The 22339-nt window shown below is 48.3% G+C and overlaps 1 protein-coding gene across 31 annotated transcripts in view; it reads right to left on the reverse strand.

Annotated features, from left to right (window-relative positions):
- Positions 1 to 22339, reverse strand: part of CAMK2G (calcium/calmodulin dependent protein kinase II gamma) — a 61570-nt gene that overhangs the window by 8526 nt on the left and 30705 nt on the right. For 9 of the 31 annotated variants that reach the window (XM_021006043.2, XM_021006051.2, XM_021006042.2 and 6 more), the window contains exons 7-17: positions 22143 to 22245; positions 21560 to 21643; positions 20730 to 20824; positions 20125 to 20247; positions 15511 to 15594; positions 14974 to 15016; positions 11785 to 11847; positions 10098 to 10141; positions 5238 to 5270; positions 2476 to 2538; positions 276 to 320 (exon numbers count right to left, since the gene is read on the reverse strand). In XM_021006043.2, the coding sequence (XP_020861702.1) occupies positions 276 to 320; positions 2476 to 2538; positions 5238 to 5270; positions 10098 to 10141; positions 11785 to 11847; positions 14974 to 15016; positions 15511 to 15594; positions 20125 to 20247; positions 20730 to 20824; positions 21560 to 21643; positions 22143 to 22245 (780 nt within the window). The remainder of the gene's footprint in view (positions 1 to 275; positions 321 to 2475; positions 2539 to 5237; positions 5271 to 10097; positions 10142 to 11784; positions 11848 to 14973; positions 15017 to 15510; positions 15595 to 20124; positions 20248 to 20729; positions 20825 to 21559; positions 21644 to 22142; positions 22246 to 22339) is intronic. The other 22 variants (XM_021006049.2, XM_078150848.1, XM_078150847.1 and 19 more) reach the window with 8 other exon arrangements.

The following is a 22339-nucleotide window of genomic DNA, read 5'->3' on the forward strand; positions in this document are numbered from 1 at the left end:
CACAATGGAGACGGCCAAAGAGTAATCAGAGCACAAAGACACTCCTTTCTGAGGACAAAGGACGGCTCCTCCAGGACATACAGCCAAAAAACCCAGGCTGGCTATCTCCATTTCAGCCTAGGTGCCTGCTGGAAGGGAACGAGGGAAATAAACCCTCAGCATCCCTTAGGGTACAGGACCCAGGGAAATTACCTAACCTTGATCCCTCTTCCCCACTGGTCCTGTACTGACCCCAGGCTGAAAAGGAGGCAGGCAGGGCCAGGGACCACACTCACCTTGATCCCGTCTGTTGCATTGTGTACCACGGTGGTTTGGGGTTCCTGTGAGAGGAGAAGAGGGGAGTTGCCCTCCTGTCTTGAGGTAGGGCTGCAGCTCTTCCCAGAGGGGCTCTCTCCAGTTCCCCTAGGGGCACTGTGGTAGTTGCCTGGCAGGAAACCAATCCCAAAGGACCAAGCCCTCCAATTCAACCTCAGCTGAAGGACCCTGGCCAAATTGGGTTGCCCAGGGGAGCCTGGGAAATCCTGGGTTTTCAGATAGGACCAGATACTGGTGCCTAACTCTGGAGAGCTAAGGGGAGTTGAGAGGTCATAAGATGATAGGATTGGGAGCTGGAAGGGACCTCAGAGATCATTAAGGTCACCTGCCTCATTCTACAAATGAGGAAACTGAGACCCAGAGAAGCTGTGACTTGCCCAGGGTCACAGCTAGTAGGTTTCTGAGGCTGGCTTTGGATCCAAGGTTTTCCTGACACTAAGTCCAATGCTATATCCATTGTACCATGCTTCCTCTCCGTATATACAAAAGAGACATGGTGGGGATGAGACGTTCTGTCTTGATTTTTCCATTTCACTTCTTTTTTTTTCTCCTTGAAAGACACTCGATCTTAAGAAACCAATGGGAAGTGGGCACCATGAAGCTGGAGTCATAGCTAGGGACGGTCAGCTAAGCTCACTAAGGAATACTGAGGAGACAGAGACCAGAGGCTCATAGGACCTCAAAGGTCATCTCTAGACCCACAAATAAAGAGGTCAGGGGCCAGAGAGGTCAAGAGACCTCTCTGCCCGAGGTACTACTGGTAGGTAAATGGGCGGAGCCTTCAAACTCATGTCCCCGATTCCAAATGCAATGTTCTTTCAACTACCCTACACTGGGAAGAGGAGAGAGTTGAAATAGGAGGCCAGAGGAAGAGAGGTCTCTGCCCCCTGCTAAAGGATGCCTGGGAAGCCCTCTGTTGCTTTCACCTTCTGGCTCCTCCCAAAACTTGTCTTGTCAGAGGACCAGAGCAGGAGGAGAGAGGGCCTGCTACAACCTGGCTGCCATCACTAGCCATGACAGCACAGTTATCCCTTTGGAAAGAGATGTGAAGGAACAGGAGTTCTGCTGGGTGGGGGTTCCCTAGGAACTCACGTAAGCCGCCATCATAGATCCACAGCTGGAAGGACCTTTAGGAGTCAACTAGTCTGACCCCTCATTTTTACAGATGGAAAGACTGAGAACCAGTGAGAGTAAGTGATCTACCCAAGTCACACAGGCAGCAACGTACCAGGTGAGTGCTGAAGACCCAAATTCAAATCTGACCCCAGACACTTAGCTGTATGACCTTGGGCAAGTCATTTAACTTCTTAGTCTCCATTTGCTCATCTGTAAAATGAGTATAGACATTCACACCCCTCTCTCACTGGGTTGCTGTGAGGATCAAATGAGAAAACATATCCAAAGTGCCTCCCAAACCATCAGGGCTGGCCTTTAGCAGTAGCCGCTGTAAGTGGCAGAGCTGGGATTTGAAACCAAGTCCTCTTAACTCCACAGTCAGCACTCTTCCCACACCAGGCTGACGGGACCTAGCCTTCCTTTCTTTCTTTCTTTTTTTTTTTTTGGTTTGGTTTTTGCTAGGCAATCGGGGTTAAGTGACTTGCCCAAGGTCACACAGCTAGTAAGTGTCAAGTGTCTGAGGCCGGATTTGAACTCAGGTCCTTCTGACTCCAAGGCTGGAGCTCTATCCACTGCGCCACCTAGCTGCCCGCCTAGCCTTCCTTTCCAGGGAGCCCTGAGCCTGGCTGGCTCCATCACTCAGAGACCAAGATCAGCTCAGACTCTTCAGTGTCTTTAGCCATGCCAACATCCTATCCCACCCCAACAGCAGGCCCCCTCACGGCCCTGGCCCTCCTGTGAAGGGGGATATAGCTTCACCTCCATCTCCCCTCCCCAAGAGCAGCAGCAGCGGCGGCAGTGGCGGAGGGGTTGGGAAGCGGCAGCCGTGATGGGATCACAGAGCGGGGATGAAGGCCAAGCGGGGTCAGAGGCAGCCCATGAAAGGGAAGGGGCGTGATGGTGCAAGAAGCTGCTTGCTCTATGGGGGGATGAAAAAGCCAAGAGAGGAGAGGCAAGAGGAGAGGCAGCCCCCGTGGGAGAGGCAGGAGGGGAGGGAGGGAGGCAGAGGCGGGTGGAGGTGGAGAAGCCGGAGTCAGGAGGTACCATGGCCGTCTGCAATGGCGCAGGCTCTTGGACTGGGCTTACGAGACTGTTTTTGTTGTTGCTCTGCAGTTGAGACAAGAAAACAGATGGTTTAGTCCCCCCAGAGTTAACCGAGCAGCCCAGGTTCTCGTCCCAGCCCCCCCTTCACCCTTCATCCCGGCCCCACCGGAGCTGGGCCTGAGGCAGCCTCCACACTACTGTGTACACGGGAGCGATGGCTGTGGAGATGGGTGAGAGGAGCAGACAAGAGGCTGGGGGCCATCTAGGTTCCCAGGGCCGAGGGAATCTGGGAATAAGCAGCCTACAGTCTGCACTTCAAGCTCCTCTCTGGCATCTCCTGCTGCTACCAGGTACTGGCTCTTCTCACACATCAAAGAAACGCAGGCCTCTTCTCATTTCACAGAGGCTAAGAAGGCTTTTTATTCCGGGTCACAAAGGGATAAAACCATGACCAGAACCTGAGCGCTGTTTTGGGGCCCATTTCCCTTTTTCCTCCTGATAGCTAAATTAGTCACCTTACAACATCACAGAATAAAGCTCAATGGAAAAGATACAGATTTTGAGGTCTGCTGTTCCTGCAACAGGAGAGAGACAAACCCAGATGCAGAAGTATGCCTCTGGGCCCGGGCTTCACTCATGGTTGCCAATTCTTGTCCTAGGGTCCTAGGTTCAAAGCCTGTCTGTTGACTCAAGAGTGACAAGATAGGGCCATACTGTTCCACTCTCTGCTTGGTAAATGCTAGAACAAGCAAGGCTGCTGGGAATGAAAGGTAACTACCAGGAATAGCTAGCTACATTCTGCAAGCAGAATTCCAGGGTGATGGCAGGTGAGTGCAGATAGGCTGACTTGTATGGCCAGTAGTGAGGACAGCTGAATACTGTAATTATGACTTTCCCTAGCCACAAAGTTGCAGCTCCATCCGCCACATGGCAAATAGGAAGTGTCTTAACAGGAAGATATCTATCCCATGTTGCATCTCCATGGGCCAAAGATGGACACCTGTCTTTCAACAAGACTATGACCAATTCTACAGTGGGAAGTGATGGTCTAATCTCCCTTTCCCATGACTGCCCGAACTTAGAGCCCAGAGGACAGTCACAGCCAGGCATTTCTCAATACTGTTGACAGTCCATGAGACAGCAGCCTCAATCCCTGGGCAACCATATGCCTCAACAGGCTTCCAGTCTCAGCACAGGACAAGGCTAGAAATGAAGGAGAATCCTTGATGCCAGATACTTGGTGGTTAGTGGGAAGTAGGTATCTACAACCACACCTCCCACACTCACACAGTTTTCTCTAATTATACTTGGAGGGACCAAGTAACTGCCTTTCTCTTCTGCCCTTGGGCCTCTCTATGAGGTCCCTTATACCAGAACCAAAGTCAACAGAGGAATATTATAGGAACATGTAACGATCAATGATTTTGTCAACACAGGGAACTCTAACAGCAGGAACTTCCTCCGCCAACCACAGGTTGACTTGAAATCACAGATTTAGAGATGGAAGGGACCTAGAAGGTCATCTTACCTAACACCCTTACAGAGGAGGAAACTGAGGCCCACAGAAGTTCAGTGACCCAAGGCCATACAGGTAATACGTGGCAAAGACTGGATTTGAACCTGAATTCTACCCTTAGGTGGCTTTCAATCCCAAGTTCAAGGTAAAGGATGGCACTTTGGTACCAACTGTCACTAGGGAGTCACAGAAATAAGAGACTGTGTGAAGGGAGAAGGATGAGATCTCAGAGGAAATATCAGGGATCTTGAACCTCTGGTTCATGACAATCCCTGCTCCACAGCTACTCCTACCTGCAGGCAGCAGAGAACAAAGTTATCTCAGTCTGGCTGCCGGAGCTGAAATCCTTCTAGCTATTCGAAGGTTCTTGGGACAGCCGGTCCCCTCACCTCTGTACCCTTCACAAAATTCTCCCTGTAGAGGTGGGTTAAGGGCAATGCCCACTGCAGCGAATAGCAAGTCATCATTCCTTTAGGGCTAGGGAGCAGCATTAATAACTTCCCCTTGATCTTCTCCATCCTGAGCAAACAATAAGAGGAATGGGATTTGTGCCCTGACCTCTCATTTTAGTGGCTGCATCTGCATAAATTCATGGTGCCCTTGTGTCACTGGATACCATGCAAAGAAAAAGTATATTCTAGGGACAGGCTTCTGGCTCTACCCGGCTTCATCCAACTGGGGAGGGACAGGAAAGACCAAGTCCTGGCTATGGCTGGAGAATAAGCATTCACACCAGGCCAAAAAGCCAAGAGACCTGAGAACAACAGGGGGCCTAACTCTGTTCTCCGGAATCTCAGATGAGTGTCTGGAGGCTGCCATATTGTGAATCCCATTTCAGAAAGGGGCTGCCTATGTCACTGGCTAGGATAAAAAAAACAAAAACAAAAACTTCCCGAAAGAGAGTCAGCAACTCTCACTGTGCCTGGAGATCTGCACCAACCCTCTGCATACCAAGGCCACCTCCTGCCCAGGGCTGCAGGGGACAGCCCAACCCCCATGGCAGGGGGTGCCACACCACATTGCAGTGCTCGCTTTCCAGGCCAATTGGGGCTGCAGGGAGGTGAGAATGTCCCTGTGCGATGGCCCCCGCCCAGGAGGACAAGCCACACCTGCCCGCCTGTGACAGATGTGGTGGTAATGAGCACAAGCAGACGTGCATGGTATGAGAATGAGTATGCATGGCTGGCGGGCGGGTGGGCAGGCAGGCAGCACGGGGTGGGCAGATGGGTGGGCAGGCCGGGCTCACCATCAGGTGTACGCTGGAACTCGACTTCCTTTTCTGGACACACCACAGCGAAAGGGAAAGAGAAGGGGAGAGAGGAGGTAAGAGAAAAAGCACAGAAATGCCTTGGATTAGTTCATTAGAGCAGTGGCTCTGTACCAGGGCAGAGAATGGGGGAAAGAGACTGAAGTGGCAAGATTAACAAAGCACCTGGGGATACACACACACACACACACACACACACACACACACACAGATGTGCACACGCCCTGTAAAGAAACAGACTGGAGCAGGATTCAACACTTTCCCAGCCAACCTCTCCAGACACATTACATATATATATTTGTTGCCTTGGTCAACCCTGTGTTCCAACCAGACTGGCCAGTGTGTCCTGTTCCTACATGACATTCTACCTCTCATCTATGTGACTTGTATAGGCTGTCTCTCTCATTGGCTAGAGGATAATGAATGAATGAATGAATGAATGAATGAATACTCTCATTCTTCCTCCCTGAATCCCTAATTCCTTTCAAGGCTCAGCCCAAGTACTGTCTCCTACTGAAGGCTTATCCTGATCCCTGCCTTTTTCCTCCTGCTATTTGCTAGCACCTCTCCCAGAAATTATTTTGTATTTACCTGTGTTCAAGCTGTCCATTCGCTATGCTAGGAGCTAATGAGGCAAAGACAAAAACGAAACAAAACAAAAAACACACTTTTTTTTTTAACCAAACTTTTTGGGCAATAGAACATTAAATTCCTTAAGGTCAGGGACTTTTTCTTTCTTTCTGTTTTTTTTTGTTTTGTTTTTTGTCTTTGCTTCATTAGCTCCTAGCATAGTGCTTTATAAAGCATACAGTAGATACTTTATAAATGCTTGTTGAAAAAAAGAAGCGTTATGTGAGCTACTGTTATTACTCTTGACTCTCCTCCCAGACCTGTGGTGGTAGCTGTCTCTTAATGGTCTCCCTGCTGTTACCACATGGTTGTTTTTGTGTGTGTGTGTGTGTGGTTTTTTTAGGCAACTGGGGTTAAGTGACTTGCCCAGGGTCACACAGCTAGTAAGTGTCAAGTGTTTGGTCTGAGGCCGCATATGAACTCAGGTCCTCCTGACTTCAGGACCGGTGCTCTATCCACTGCACCACCTAGCTGCCCCATGCTGTTACTACATGTGAAGAAAGGACCCTGGGCAGAAACTCAGAGCCCTACCCCTGTCCCAGTCCTACCTGATGACTTCTTTACAAGCACCTTCAGAGTGATATGGCCATGAACACCAATTCAGGCTTTTAACTCCTGCCAAGGGAGAACCTCCTGAGAAGAAAGATCTACAAATCTAACATGTTGGGACATTTACCATCATTTCAGAAGACTGGTGCACATACTTGGATATTTAAAATGGATTTGTGAGCTCCTCTGCATTAGCAGGTCCCCCAGGGCACACCATGCAACCCTATCTGTATCTTCTCATGCCCTCCTCATCTAACCACGTCTTCCCATAAATTGTTCACAGAGAGTCTGTATAATGTAAGTGAGGTCTTCTTCTAGATCTGATGTTTTAGGAGTATCATTCCATCCATCACTGCCCTCACCATGTGACTAGCCCACTATTTTTCTGGTTACAACACTGTTCTGATGGCATCTTTTTCTATACTATGTCTCCTACGTATTTCTTCATCCAAAATATGCTACAGCCTTTTCAATTAATCACCAAATATTTATCAAGGGCCCTCTGCACTGAGCAATGGGCATAAAAAGACAAAAATGAGACAATCTCTGCCCTCCCACTGAACTCTATGACCCACAACTTGGAATTCTTCCATGATTTCTGTGTTCCATACAACTATCTAAGATATACATACTGATGGCTACATGTTAAATGCCCACCCATCTATCCATAAAGCATTGACAAGACACAATCTTCATCTACTTGGATTTTTTTCCCTATGTATAGTTTGGCTGAGTTCTTCTGAGTGATCATAGGAGGTTCTGCAACATTCTGGAGTTTGATATGATCAGCACAATGGGACCTACCAATAGGTCAATCTGGAGAACTCCATCATCTATATGGAATCTGTCTCCAATTTAGACTCTGTGAAGGATGTCCATTGAGACAAGGTCAGAAAACTGAGGAGTAAATGGCTTCCTGTTTTATGCCTCATAAGAAATTAATAATCGAGGGGGTCACAAAAGTCTCTCTCTTAATATCTCTCCAGGAATTCTGTGTAATTTAGAAATATACCTGGGAGACACTTTTAAAAAATGTAGTCTGCTGTAAAATGCCATTTATGAATGTCTCATACCTTTCTCAAGAATGCCCTTAATATGTGTGCAGATTTTCTTCCTTACGATTTAAGAATCTTTTCCATTTGTCATCTGTTTACTGTCCCCCTTCCAGCTTCACCTAGAAGAACACTGAGGAGGGTCTCACATAATTGGATCCTTACTATTGTTCTGCCCTCCTTTGCTTCTCAAGTATTTCATGAAGTGATACTCCTCGTAATCTTCCTTCCTCATCGTTCCCTTAAGCATTTAGAAATGTTTATATTCTCAACTTTCATTGCCTTTGAATGATCTCTCTCTCTATGCTAGGCAAGATCAAATGTTTGCTGACTGAAGTGGTTTCTAGGCTCTATAAATCTCCTTACTATGACAAATGACTTCACATTGGTTAAACCTCCTTAAGGAAACAGTGACAGTCTGTGTTGATGTCTGGGTTTTAAAATCCATTTCCCATTTTTTGGCATCAACAGCTTATGGAAATAGGTCCAGTTGGAGCTGTGTACAATCATATGCCATATCTTCTCATTCTTTCTTCTAATTTGGTGTTGATTTTTATCTTTCTTCTAACAAGCCAAGGACTTGACTCTACCATTCATTCAGAAATGACTCCCATATTGGTAACCAGTTGATTCCTGTCTATGAGAAGAAAATCAATTTCACTTTTTGTGAGGTAACTTGGTGCTCACCATATCTTAGTACCTCCTGGCTTTCTTCTTGAAGAAAAATGTTCTGGATATAGAGGTTTGTATAACAATAGCTGACATTTATACAAGTGCTTTGAGGTTTGCTAATCCTTTTACAAACATCATTTCATCTGAGCTTCCTAACAATCCTAAGATTTAGCTATCAAACACAACTATTATCTTCATTTTTCAGATGAGGAAACTGAGGTTTGGACAATAACTTGTCCGTGGTCACACAATTCACAAGGCCTGGAGCCAGGTCTTTATGATTCCAACACTCTATCCACTAGGCCACGATGCTTCCCTATTCAGAGGCAGAATCCCATCTTCATTCTCCTTTTCTTACTCTAAAACCATGTTTTACAGCATATTTTTTTGCTGTCTTCCTTTATGCTCTTTTTTTTTGCATTGAAATGGTGATTTCAGACCTAAATCACAGAATTTCTCTTTCTGCTCATTCTTGGCGATGATGCGTTGGCTGCCATTGTCTTTGGGGTTGCCTTTCGGCAAATACTTATCATTGAGTGCTAGAAATGAGTTGATCACGTATCCCTTTAAGTGACAGGTCCCATTCCCTACAATCCTTCATTAAAACCAATTCAGTCAAACCTTTTGTTTGCCTAGCCAAGGACAGCCTGAGATCTATCCTATTCAGCTGCAACTTCCTTTCCGCTTCTGGTCTCCCTTAGAACAAGAATGTCAAGATCAATATATGTGATTCCTCCAGCTGTTTGTCTCGCCTGGTGTGTCTGAGTCACCTGACTATTCTCACATAATCATTCTGCGTGCAGGCGGTTCACCAACTTGACTAAATAGCAAATGTCTTTAAGGGGAAGCCAGACCTCGTGCTTCTTTTGTGATTCTGTACAGAGCCCCGCAGTTAAGGACTCGGACTTTATCTAGTATCTACCAAGGGAACAAAGCTCAAATCTCTCTCCTCAGCCAATGCCTGTCCTCCCCTCTGACACCTGTGGCTCCTTCATTACTTCTCCCATTTCCTACCCAGCGTCTGCTCCTACTCTGATACGTCCAAAGGGTAGGCTCTAGTTCCAAACTCCTCCTTTCCTGGGGGTAGGTATACACAGGAGCAGCCAAGCACACAGAATTAGGGCAGAGGAAAAGAACGAGAAAGAGGAAGAGGTACACGTTCACATCTCAGATGTAGACGCACATACAGGTCCTAGGGGAAAAGTCCAGTTCAAACATTTTATACACTTGGGCAGTTTTGTGGGTTGAATTTTTTCACAGCAACCATCACTATGGTCTACCATTTTCTGCACAAAGCCATACCTTTGGAATTTTTTAACTTTCTGACTGCTGTCTCCCCTCTACCCACCTCAACTAAGAGTCCATCAATATATAAAGTTGGTCTTTCCCTTCCTCACCCATCCATCCTACTGAGGCCCCTTGTTGGTTTCTGGGCTTCTCAAGGTCCAATCTTACTTTCCTTTTCCTGGTTCTGCATGGAAAACTGATTCACCCAAGGGCAGAATGGGGTGGGTGTGTGTGGGGGAAATCAAACAGCCACATATCTGTCTCTGCTATTTTATGCAATACCTAATCACACTGAGGAAGTTAAAGATATTAACCAAGTAACCTAAAAAAAAAAGAGGGGAACATCTTAAAGAAGAAGGTGACAAGCTCCCAGAGGAGGCAGGGTTTAGGGTTCAGCTCTTAGGCTCTCCCAAGTGACGCCATTTTGGATGAGTGGCCTCCAAGTCCCTTAGAGGAGAAACATCATTTCCTTTCTTTCCCTCTGCCCACTGGACTCTGCAGCCTTAAGACAGAAAAGAACTTTGATTTAGAAGGAAAATAGCCAGGTGTGGGATCCTAGGAAGAGAGAGGGAACAAGATGACAGAAGCCCCTGCAGTAGGTGCGGTCAGAGCAGGAGTCTCTGGCCCAAGGAGTGGATGAGAGACCTACCTTCACACCTCCATCTGATTTCTTGTTCAACAGGCTTTTGGCAGCTGTGAAGACAAAGCAGAAAATCAGGATTCTCGCAGCATGAATGTCTTCTCTCACTCTCTCTCCAATGTGAATTCGTGGTAGGACGGAAGGACCAAAAGAACTTTGGGCCTGTCAGAGGTGTAGCTTCAGCCACGCCCTCTGACATCCTTCCAGTCCTCAGAACCTACAGAGTACAACTGCCCCATGGAAGAATGTCCGTCTTGGTCCACCTTGGTTAGAGGGGAGGCAGCATCAGAACTCACTGGGTGCTGGGATCTGGGACCTACTGAGCCCCAAATCTCACCCGCCTTGGGACCTACCTCTGTTGCCTTACATTAGGAAATGCTCCATCTCTGGGGAGAAATCATCATTCAGAAAAGGCCCCCACCACCAAGGGATGACACCGTTAATTCGGAGCACTCTCTCCAACGACATCTAACCCAGATCCTTACGAGCCAAGCAGCTGAGGTGAAGGGGACAGCGAGACACCCAATTTTCCCTAGGCTCTACTGAGAAACTCAGGATTGCTATGCTCCGAGGCCACAAGATTTCTAAGGCTTCATCAAGAGATAAAGAGATTCACACTGCACAAAAGGAACAAACAGAGGGACATACACACAGACACCGACAGAGACCAGCCTACAGGAGGAAAACGAGCACTTTGTCACAAAGGGGCTTAAGCCTCAAGGAGGCAGGAATGTGTACACCTGGTTTAATATAAGCCCAGCTCACTCAACCATCTCCCCAGGGGTTCGCTGCCTTGCCCAACGAGAACAGGAAGGACTGGCCGAACAGTAAGATCTCAGAGAGGTTTCAGGTGGGACAGAGCAGCAGTGAGCTCTTATGTTGGAAGACCTAAGGAAGGGGGCTGGCTGAGAAGGCTGGGTTGGGGAGGCTGAAAAATGGGCAGGTGCAGAATGTAAGGGGCAAAAGACCAGCTCTCACCGTCTGTGCTATTCTCTCAGGGTGGGACATGACCCTCCTGCCCTCATCCATTATACATTCTGAGCCCAGCGGGCAAGAGCTAGGAGTCCTTTGCATCTCAGATGAGGCCAGGGCCCTTTCCCATAAGGCCATAGATACACCCTAGCCTGACCCATCAATGCTTGCAGGGTGGGGTGGGGAATATTCTTTGATACGGCCTGTTCCTTAGGAAGTGGGACCGACCTGTCCCTTCTCTTCCCCAGGAGGGGCGAGAGCTCTGGATCTGAGATGCTCTGTCTGCTCTCTGGATTCTTGAGAAGCAGAACCTGGGACTCATCGCAGCTACTTTAGTAGGCTCTATGCCACACCCAGCGCTGCCCCAGGGGGCTACCCGAACGGCCTCCATCCCTTGCCGCCATGAGTGTTTTGTTGGCCAGGATGTACCAGGCAGCTCGAGTTCTCAGGCAGTCTAGAGGCAATGCCTGCCACTGCCTAGCTCCATTTCCCCCAGGCTACAGCCCCCTGAGAGTCAGCAAGCACCCAGCATGCAGAGCTGGTTAGTGGGCTCAATAGTGCCAGTGCACTGACAATGCCAGGTTAGGTGGTCCATTCTGCATGCCAATCTCAGCCAGCAAGCATGGGTGGCACCTCCCTGGTGAGTGGGCCTGACATGCTGGCCCCTCCTGGTAGGATGGGAGAGGGCTGGGTCAGGCAGGCGGGGAGGACTCATGCCACGTACCTTGCCCGGCCAGGCCGGCGGCGCTCACAGCGGCCAAGGCGGGGGCGGAGCTCTGCCTGCCAACTGAGGGGATACAATCTCTCAGTGCTAAGAGCCGCCACGAAGCCACAGTGGCCAATCAGCAGCTAGCATGCCTGAGCGTGAGACGTGGGCAAGAAGAAGGGAGCCCACTCACAGCCCACGCACACCAGGGCCAAGGGCATCGTGGCCAAGCCAGCCGAGCTGGGAGGAGCAGGAGCGTCTGAGGGGGAAGGGCAACAAGGCAACCGTTGCCCTTCGGCAAAATAGAGTGGGTGGCATGGAGGACTGGAGGTCTTTGAAAGGGCAGAGGGTGGGATGGGACATCAAAACTCCACCACATGGAAAGAGGCTCCACCCTGCCCCCCAATGTACCCCACACACAACAAGCTCATTTTGGAGACAGACAAGACCCACAGAAACCACGTGTCCTGTCCACGCCCCAGAAAACGGGGTACATGCTGATTTTCTAGGTGTGGGCTCAGAACCGGACAGAGGTGAGAGGGAACAGAATTCTACCTAGAGAACAACTTCCTTCCCTAATGCCTGAGCAAGGAAGTCCGACGGCCTCCCTGGGGGCCATGCTAGACGGAGGGAAGCCAACCCCTGTGCTCCACCACCTTCCAAACCTTGGAGAAACCCTGGCCCCCAGGGCTCCGAGGAAGAGTCACAGCTCACACGCTGTCGATGCTTAATCAGGGACCTAGTCCTAGACAGGGATCTCCAGTCTCCCTGGTTCCTCCCTCCTTGATGCCCTCCTCGTTAGGCAGAGGACGCTGGTTCTCTAAGCATATAAATTTGGAGCGGACGGCACCCCAGGGACAAGCGCTCCAAAAAGAAACAAATGACTGAAGCAAATGATTCCTACCAGCACAAACCCCAATTTTACAATTAGCCAAGATCCCCGGGTCCAGAGGATAAGTAGCATCCCAGCCAAACCAGCTTCTTGGCCGGTCCCCAAATTTAATTCTCCATGTCTTACTTGCACCCATTCAAACTGGCTGGTTCTTGTGTCTGCAACTTATTCCATCATCTCTGCCTCTGAGAATCCTTCCCCCTTCTTTAAGACTTAGCTTGAATGCTACCTCTTCCAGGAAGCCTTCATGGATTTCCCCACCTGTTAGAATTTTCTCCTGCCTCAAAAATACCTATAACTTATCCAAGTACATCTGGTAGCCTTCTGGTAGAACATAAAATTCTTAAGGGCAGAAGCCTTTTTGTTTTGGTCTTTGTACTAGTAATACCTGAGAAAATACCTATCCCAAAGTGGGCAATAATACTTAATCTAGATTTAATTGATCTATATTCATTCCAGCTTCTAATCAAGAAAAGTGCACAGTCTTTCCCTTATTAGGAATATTAAGCATCTCTTCTCATGGGAGCCCCTGAAGACAGGATCTGCTCCATACTTATTCCAGGGACTAGGGTAAGAAGAGGTCAGCAAGAGGTCAGCCTGAGGGACTGACTCCAGTGGGTCAGCTCAATGCCAAGTTCAGGGCTGCTTTTCTGTCTCATATCTCCCCTGCACAAGGCAGCTTATGGGGTAGAGAGAACTCAGAAGAACAGAAGACACAGCAAAATTCTAAGGCTCCTCAGGGATCAGCGTGAAATGCCTTCCCTGTCCTTACCAAGAATCTAACCCACAGGGGATCAGCCACTCTTGGCTACCCTAGAAGGCAGCACAGAGGAGCTGACCCTAAATGGGAGGTCTAGGGCCAGAAGGTACCCTCAAGACATGAGAAAGGACAGAATTATGGCTCTAACTTCAACATAAAAATGCCACTGGGACCGTCCAGTAATTTCAGCATGACCAAATTTGGGCATCAGAAGTACTGAGTAATTAGGGGCTAAGAACCAGGTTGTAGGAGTCTAGTTTAAATCCCTAGCAGAAATCAGCTAGACTAGCCCTCAGTTCCATTTTTCATAGGGCTGTCAAACTCACCCCTCATCTCAAGAATATGCCAGAAACAGCTTCAAGGGTAACACACAAAGAAGGTAATATTCCATTGTCAAAGTGACAGAAAGGCCTTAAGGTCATTGGCCATTCCCTAACCCTCCAGACATCTTCTTGCTAAGCTCCACGGCTGGTTGTTCTCATGCACTGTTACCCTAAAAGTCCATGGTTTTATTCTTCCCAGAACAAGGGTATAACTCCATTCTGCCTGAGGTCAGTGGGCAGTGCTTTCTGAAATGTCCTCCTATCAAGTTTTCCACTGAGTATATTACAGCAGGCTGACATCGCTAAGCAGCAGGAGATGTGAGAGAAAGAATGGAACTAAGAGGAAAAGGGAAAAAAACCCCAAAAAACCCCAAACCTAGAGGAATGAATGAGAGAGAGGAAACTCCTGACCCAAAGAGGCATGATTAGTAGCATCTGGAGAGAAAGGACACTCTCCTTTTCATCTAAGCCTGCCCTGCCATGCCGGGTGGACTCCCTGCAGCTGCCCTGGGCCAGAAGCCCTGTGATAACACAGGATAAGAAGACGCATAGGATATGGTAACATGGAGGCTGATTTCTCAGTTATGTTCCCGTCTTTCCCACACACTCACATCATTAAGCCGGTTCTGTCCTCTCCCTCCATTCCTTCTCTCCTTTACAATTATTATCATTAAGAAAGTAATAAGCACTTTATTCTGCAAAGAGCTTGACATCTAGCATAATCTCTCTGGGCTAGTGGGCTGGGCTTGCTCGCCTCCTGCCACGGATTAGGAAAACAGGCTGACGGGTCTAGATGTGCTCAGTCAGCAAGCTGGCAGTGAAGGCTGACTCAAGCTCTCACTATGGGAGAGCTTCCTAGCTCTCCCCTAGCTTCTCTCTCCTCTTTCAGCTCCCACCACCCCCTTCTCCTTGATAACCAGAGTCAACTAAGATTTTCAAGCAGAGAGAGAGAGAGCTAGGCTAACCCCAGAAGAAACAGGGGTGCTAATGTGTAGATGTGCTAGGGAAGATCCTTTAGACAGTCTAAACCCAAGCAAAGTAGCCTGAACATCCTAGTTTGGAGGAGATCTTATGGGGTCAGAAGGCCAAACCCAGGCCAATGCCCTTTGTTAATCCCAAAAAGCTATAGCTTGTCTCGGGTGTCTGAGAACAGGAGGGGAGAACACCCCACCCAACCTCACCTCCCAACTCACCTTGGAAGGACTGAAATGCCCTGCTGGCTAGAAACTTACCTGAAAAATTCCTGGAGACCAACATTGTTGTGAGGATGGCACCCTGAGAAAAGAAAAGGAATAAATGATTGGTACAATGAGGTTTAGGGACATTTATGCCGAGCTCTTTCCCCAACTTAGGGTCACGCTGGTGAGGGGTGGGAAGGGATACAGAGGACAACGGTGCCACGGAGGCTGTTGGTAGTGCAGAGGGAGTGAGCCACGGCAAGAGGAACTGACCAACCACCTCTTGGGGGCAGAGAGGGCAGGATGAGGGCAGAACCGAGCGTCACAGGAATGGAACCCTCATAGAGCCTCTTAGTGCAGGTCCAACAGAGGACTTCTGAGAACGGGGATAAGATTCCCCAGGGAGACTAGCACCTTGGACAAAGCCCTGGTCATCCCAGCCTAGTTCCAACTCTTATGACCATCACAAACTGGCCTTTGGGCGATCCATGGCCACCATACCCCACACCACCCCCAACTCCTCAACTTTCCAAACTGCTAAATGTAACAGAGCAGCTGGATTAGCTGGTGAGAGAAGGGGGATCAACTCACCTTCAGCTTTCTCCGGGCATTGAACTTCCTCAAACATTCCACAGTTTCCTGCCGGTGCATCATTGAGGCCACTGTAGAACGTTGCTGAAAAGACAAACGGAGAAGGCGGTTCACCCAATGCTTTTGACTGAGAGAATGCACTGGCACTGCATATGGCACTCCAGCCAAGTTTCCTCGCTCCGATGCCCAGACAAGAAAGAATGCCATTGTGCCTTGGACACTGTGCTCAGCAGGCATCCAAAAAATGGGCATAATCATACTTGCCCTCACTACTGCACATGGGGTTGCTGAGGTCAGGATGAGATCATCAATGTGAAAGTACTTTTAGATAATGCATTATACAAATGCAAGTTTTATAGGATGATAAAAGTTTGAATAATAAACAACAGTGTAGGCTAATGATGCCTCCAGAGGGTATTCAAATGTTCCCAGGAGACAGAAAGCAATGAAAGGACAGTCTGTTAATAATGAACTTCAAGAACCACAGACCATCAGATCTGGAAGAGTCATTGAGCATTCATCTAATCCAATTCTCTCAATTTACAGATGAGGAAACTGAGGCCCAGACAGGAGAAAAGACTCGATCCCAGGTTAGTAGCACTCTCTTAACTTCTAAAACCAGTGGCCTCATCTCAGCCCTCATTACATTTATCCTCCGCATATTCTGGCCTTGCATACCACCCCTTCCTTTCCAGCCTGGACATACTACACTCTACCTTAAGCTTCCGTGGCACTGTTTACTCTTGGCCATCCACTTGTCTGACTGTGCCTTCTCAGGCTCCTCTCCACATCAGCATCAATCTCTAGGCCCCCAAATGTGGGTGTCCCCCAGGGCTCTGACCTGGCCTCACTTTCTATCGGTCAGATGCCACTGCTTTGATTAATATGTCTAGGCAGATGACTCCCAAATCTACATATTCAATCCTTCTCATCCTGCCGAATGCTAGTCCTCTCTTACAAATGGCCTGCTGAACATCTTTGCTTAGATGGTTCACTAGCACCTTAAATCCACGTGCCCAAAATGGCACCCATGTGATTTTCTGCCCAAACTCATCCCTCTTCCTAACTTCTGGATCTCCGTGAAAAGCCCCATCACCCTTTTGGTCACCCAAGCTTGCAACCTTGAGGGCAAACTTGATTCTGCCCCCAGCACACCATCATCTCATATCTAATCAGTTGCAAAAATAAAATAAAATTAAAAACAACAAAAATTTAAATAAAAAATCTTTATTCTACATCCACAACATCTGCCTTATTCATCACCTTTCCTCCAGCCCTAGAGACTCTACACTTGTTTGGGGCATTAGTATTTTTCCCCTGGATTACTATAACTGAGGCTGGTTCTAGGGTCTTCCCTCTCTAATCCATCTTCAAAAGAGCCACCAAAATAAGATTCCTAAACTGCAGACCTGCTCTGATCGCTACCATGCTCAAAAATGTCTGGTGGCTTCCTACTGCCTCTGGGACAAAATACAAAGTCTTTCACTTAGCAAATTTAAAGCCTGGCACAAGGCGGCTCTCACCTACCTTTCTAGTCTTATGTCATAATGTTCTCGAACCTTCACACACTCTCTACTACAGTCATGCTGGCCTGTTAGCTGTTTCCCATAGGGAAGTTACGGCGTATAGTAGATACAACACTCAGTCGGGAGCCAGAAAGACCCCAGTCCAAATCTTGCCTTAGGCATTTATTAGCTATGTGACCCTAGAGAAGTCTCTTAAGCCCCAGCTTCCTCATCTATAAAATGGGAATAATAATAACAACGCCACCTACCTCCTAGGGTTGTTGTGAGGATCAAATGAGATAACATGTGGGAAACACCACTCCAAGTGCTATAACTGAGGCAGACAGAGGTAAAATGACTTGCTCAGGGTCTCAGAGTTAATAAGTATCTGAAGCTGGATTTGAACTCAGCTCTTCCTGACTCGAGGCCCAGAACTCTATCCATTTTGAAACCTAGCTGCTTCAAGTTCCCCACAGAAAACAGGAAGAGCTCCCCCAATCCTACTCGGGAATCTGGAACGGTAGAGCCGGAAACGTGAGGCTTTCCTTGTTAAGGACTGTGGGGTCACTCTGATGACATTTTCAGGCACAGCACTGGAGTCCTCCATTCCCTCCCATGACTCATACTCAAACTCTGGTGGCTCTTCTTGGAAGATGTCCGGGCCCTAGACGTGCCACCTGCCCATGCGAGGGACCCAAACAGCTCAGCACAATCTGAAACACTCGGGGCTCCAGTCAGGCAACTGTAGAGTTAAAGCTAGGAGGGAACCCAGGGGCCATCTAGTCCAACCCTCTTGTTTTACAGAGGTGGAAACTGAGGCTCCAAGAAAGTAACTGACCTGTCCAAGTTCACATGGGCAAAATGGAACCCCCAACTCATTCCCTACACTCCTTCCTCCCTTCCAAACTTCCCTGCCGATGAGACTTCTCTTCTTCTAGTTCCTCAGGTTCACAACCTTGGAGTCACGTCCAACTCTTCCCTTCTCCTCAACCCTCACGTCATGCCAATTCTTCCCCCACCAGCATCTCTAGCATTCAGGACCCCATCATCTCTGGCTTGCATGAGTACAATACCCTCTTAAATGGTCTCTCGGCTTCCAGGCTCCCCTCTCTCCAATTCAGCCTCCATCCAGTTACCTAAAAGGATCTTCCCTAAAACTCAGGTCACTTCTCTTCTCAAGAATCTTTCCAGTTTGACTGCACGTTCATCCCTCTCACTCACACACTCTACATTCCAGTCAAACTGGGCTCACTTGTTATTTCTTGAACTTGGTACCCCATTTCCTCCTACCTTGGTATCCCCTTCCTAGGATGCCTTCCTTCTTCCTCTCTACCTTGTGACATCTTTAGCTTCTTTCATGACTCAATTCAAGTTCCAGCTCCTGCAGAAGGTGAGCAGCTAGGTGGCCCAGTGAATAGAGCACCAGCCTTGGAGTCAGGAGTACCCGAGTTCAAATATGGCTTCAGACACTTAACAGTTATGTGACCCTGGGCAAGTCACTTAATCTCGTTTGCCTCCAAATAGAAAGTAAAAGAAAGTCGCCCTGATCCCCCTAGTTGAAGGCACATTCTCCCTGCTCAAACTCTCTCTTATTTACTTATCTGTAAAAATAAATGTTCTAGCCCCAAGCTGGATATAAACTCCTTAACAGCAATGACAAGTTTCATTTTAATCTTTCTCCAGTGCCTAGCACATAGTAGGCATTTAATAAATGCTTAATAAATGCTTGCTGTTGCCAGCTCCATTGCCCGTGGCCACGTGTTTCCTCTTCTAATTTACTACTTCAATTCCGCTATGAGTTTAGAAACCAAATAATTAAAAGCTTGCTCCAACTGTGCACAGAGTAAAAGTAAACAGGATCTGACAGAGAGCCTCTCCTACGTTTCTTATTTTTGCTGCCCATGAGCCTTTTTGGGGGGATGGGGCATTTGGTGCCAGCTCTCAGCCTTATTCTCAATAGATAAGGTCTTCGTGGAGCTAAGTTCTAAATGAGCAAGGTATTTCTCATTTAACAAATACAGAGCATGTCAACTCAGATCAGGTGCTGCTAGAACCATCCGCCACATGCTACTCGGAGTTTTTAAGACTGAAGAAGAATCCCAGGTCAAGAATACCACCAAATCACAGGGTGACTGGTCATCTAGTAAAGAGAATATTCTAGAGAGAAGAAATGCCCTTTTGTAGAATCCAGAATCCCAACGTTGGAAAAGACCCTAGAAGACATCTACTCTAATCTGTATGTGACAAAGAATTATCCCTACACCATCTCCAACAGACAATCATCTGGTTGTCACTTTTACGGGCAGCTAGGTAGAGGAATGGATAGGGCACTGGGCCTGGAGTCAGGAAGACCCGAGTTCAAACCTAGCCTCAGATATGCATTAGCTGCGTGACTCCGGGCAAGCTACTTAATCTCTAATTACCTCAGTTTCCTCAACTATAAAATGAGTTAATAACAGCACTGATCTCTAAGGACTGTTATAAGGACCAAATGAAATGATATTTGTAAAGCCAAACTTTGCACGCCTGGCACACAGCAGGTGCTTAATAAATGCTTATTCACTCCCCACCTCATCCCACCCCCTTGAGGGGCAATCTATTATCTCTGGATAGCTCTAATTGGTAGAATATTTTCTAAGCCTAAACTGGCATGTCTGTAATCCCCGCCCCTCCAGCCCCCACTATTCCCACCTCTATCCTCTGGGGCCAAGCAGAATAAAGCTACTCCCTGTTCCACATGGTACCCCTTCAAATTCTTTTAGATAGCTGTTCTATAAGTCTCTCTTCCAGTCTAAATAATCCCTTCAACTGGTCTTCCTATGACACAGTCTGCAGGCTCCCCTCACCACTGCTCTCCTCTGGATATCCCTGATTTGATTATTTCCTTCACAAAATATGGCAACTGGCACTAAGCGTGACCTCCAGACATCTTTTGGCTAGTACGGGACATAGAGAAGCCTCATCTTAGAATACACACAGGTTTCCTGGGGTGGTGGCATAATACCACTAGCCGATACTGAGCTGGAGGTCCACTAAAACCCCCAGATCTTTATTGAACCCTACTGTTGTCTAGCCAGGGCCTCGGTTCTCCCTGAAATGGGACACTTACACAGACCCACGGGTGTTTCAGTGCTTGGTCAGCTGTGATACGCTTGGCAGGATTTATTGTCAGCATCTGGTTGATTAGGTTCTTGGCTTCAGGAGTCACAGTGTCCCACTCTGGTGATGGAAACTGGGGAGTGGAAATGAGGGAAGGAGAAATGGGGAAAACATGAGCACTGTACTGCATCAGGCAAGGGGACTCCTTTTCCCTGCCTCGGTTTCCCATACTGAACTCCCTCCATGGGATCTGGTCCACTGAGACAACACAGAAAGTACTGAAGATTGAAGTAGTGTGTGTTCCAAAGCCTTGGGAACACAAATGACCAAACACTCCGTGACCAAGAAAGAAAGAAAGCAGCATAAATGGGGGGAAGTTAATGTGGTTCTGTTAAGTGACAAACAGAAGGGTTCCAGGGATTCTCTCCTTCTCTCTGGTCTAAGAAGTAAGTTGCTGCCTCGGGCACGGAGTTTGGGGGAGGGGAGGGCACCATAAACCCCTCCACAGGTAACCCACAGGACAGGACAAGGCCACACCCCAATGCTCCCCAGACCCCTTTCTCCCCTTAGGCCCACACTAAGGGTATGGTCAGGACCCTCCCAGCATGTCCTTACGTCATAGGCTCCAGCTTTGATCTGCTGATACAGCTTATGCTGATCCTCATCCCAGAAGGGAGGATATCCCACCAGAAGTATATACAAGATCACGCCTACAGGAAGACACAGAGCACAACACAGAACTAGGGCCAGCTGCCTACCCCAAGGTACAGGTTAGGGACAACCCAGGGTATAGAGTCACTCAGCAAACTGGTAGCCAAACCAAGGTCAGACCTAATCAGAGATGGATGAGTGGGGTGGGTGTGTGTGTGGGTGTGTGTGTGTGTGTGTGTGTGTGTGTGTGTGTGTATGTGTGTGTGTGTGTGTGTGCGCGTGCGCAATTATCTCAGGGTAAAGAAGGGAACAGACATTTATTAAGCACCTGCTATGTACCAGGCACTACACTACGTGCTTTATAAATATTTTCTCATTTGAAAGGAATTTCTCATCATCACCTTAAAGCTTTGCTCCCTACTTCACCTTTATGGGGGGGTGAGGGGAACTGAGTCAATCAGCTTAACAGGCAGGAAGACATTTAGCCTTGCATCCAGGAGGTGTTCATATAATTTGTATTCAGTTGAACCAACTCCCTGGTGTTGGTTTGGCGGTTCTTAAGAGTAGGGAACCTACAATAATGCAGCAAGCGAACCTTCTCTGCTCACTTGGTTAGAGAGCTGGGAGGGGAATATCAGTCTCCTGGCCACTTGGGTGAGCTCCATCCATTCAGACATTACCAACTGGCCACGTGACTGCAGGACTCCCGTTCCCACCACCTCCTCCTCCCCTTCCAGTTCTCCTGGAAACTAAGGCTGCTCATACTCACAGCTGAATGTGTTAAAAGGGCTTACCACAGGCCCAGATATCCACAGGTTTTCCATAGGGATCTTTCCTCAAGACTTCAGGGGACAGATACCCTGGCGTACCAGCAAAGCCTGTGTTGGGAGAAAAAGTCACTGGCATATGTCTGCCTCCCACACCATCACATGCAGGGCACCTCATTTTCCAAGCTGTTCCCGTTGCCCGGGCCTGTAGCTTTTTCTGAATTCACATCAGTATCTGTTTCTGGGTAGCAGAGATAGACTCAGCTTCTGGATGGAGTCATTAAGACAAGGACTGCAGTGAAGACCACCCAGAATCAAGGACGGGCAAACAGGACCACATAGCACTCAGAACTTCCTGCTCATCTCCCCAGAATGGGAGGAAGACATGGAATCACAAGGCCGACCCAGCACCGGACACAGCCAGGCTGGGTGACCTGGGAAGGGAAGAAACACTGGAATTTCAGCTCTCATTTGGTTACATGGAAGGGAACAGGGACAGGGGCTGTGCATCCCAAGGACGTGGGTAAAGGGACAGGGGCTGTGCATCCCGAGGAAGGGGGTAAAGGGACAGGGGCTGTGCATCCCAGGAAGGAGGGGGTCCCTCCCTTACCAAACCAAGCCTGCTGATCCCCTTGCACCTCAATGGCCAGTCCAAAGTCAGCCAGTTTAACAGCAGCACCCTTGCATTTACTCGCCAGCAGAAGATTCTCAGGCTGAAGAGGGAAGACAGAGTAATCTGTAGTACCCTGACCCTCAGAGCCCCCCTAAATCTGCGCGAGCAGAGGAGAGGAAACTCTGGCAACCCAA

Source organism: Phascolarctos cinereus, unplaced genomic scaffold (genome assembly GCF_003287225.1).
Source record: "Phascolarctos cinereus isolate Bilbo 61053 unplaced genomic scaffold, phaCin_HiC Scaffold_3;HRSCAF=262, whole genome shotgun sequence".
Classification (NCBI taxonomy): Eukaryota; Metazoa; Chordata; class Mammalia; order Diprotodontia; family Phascolarctidae; genus Phascolarctos; species Phascolarctos cinereus.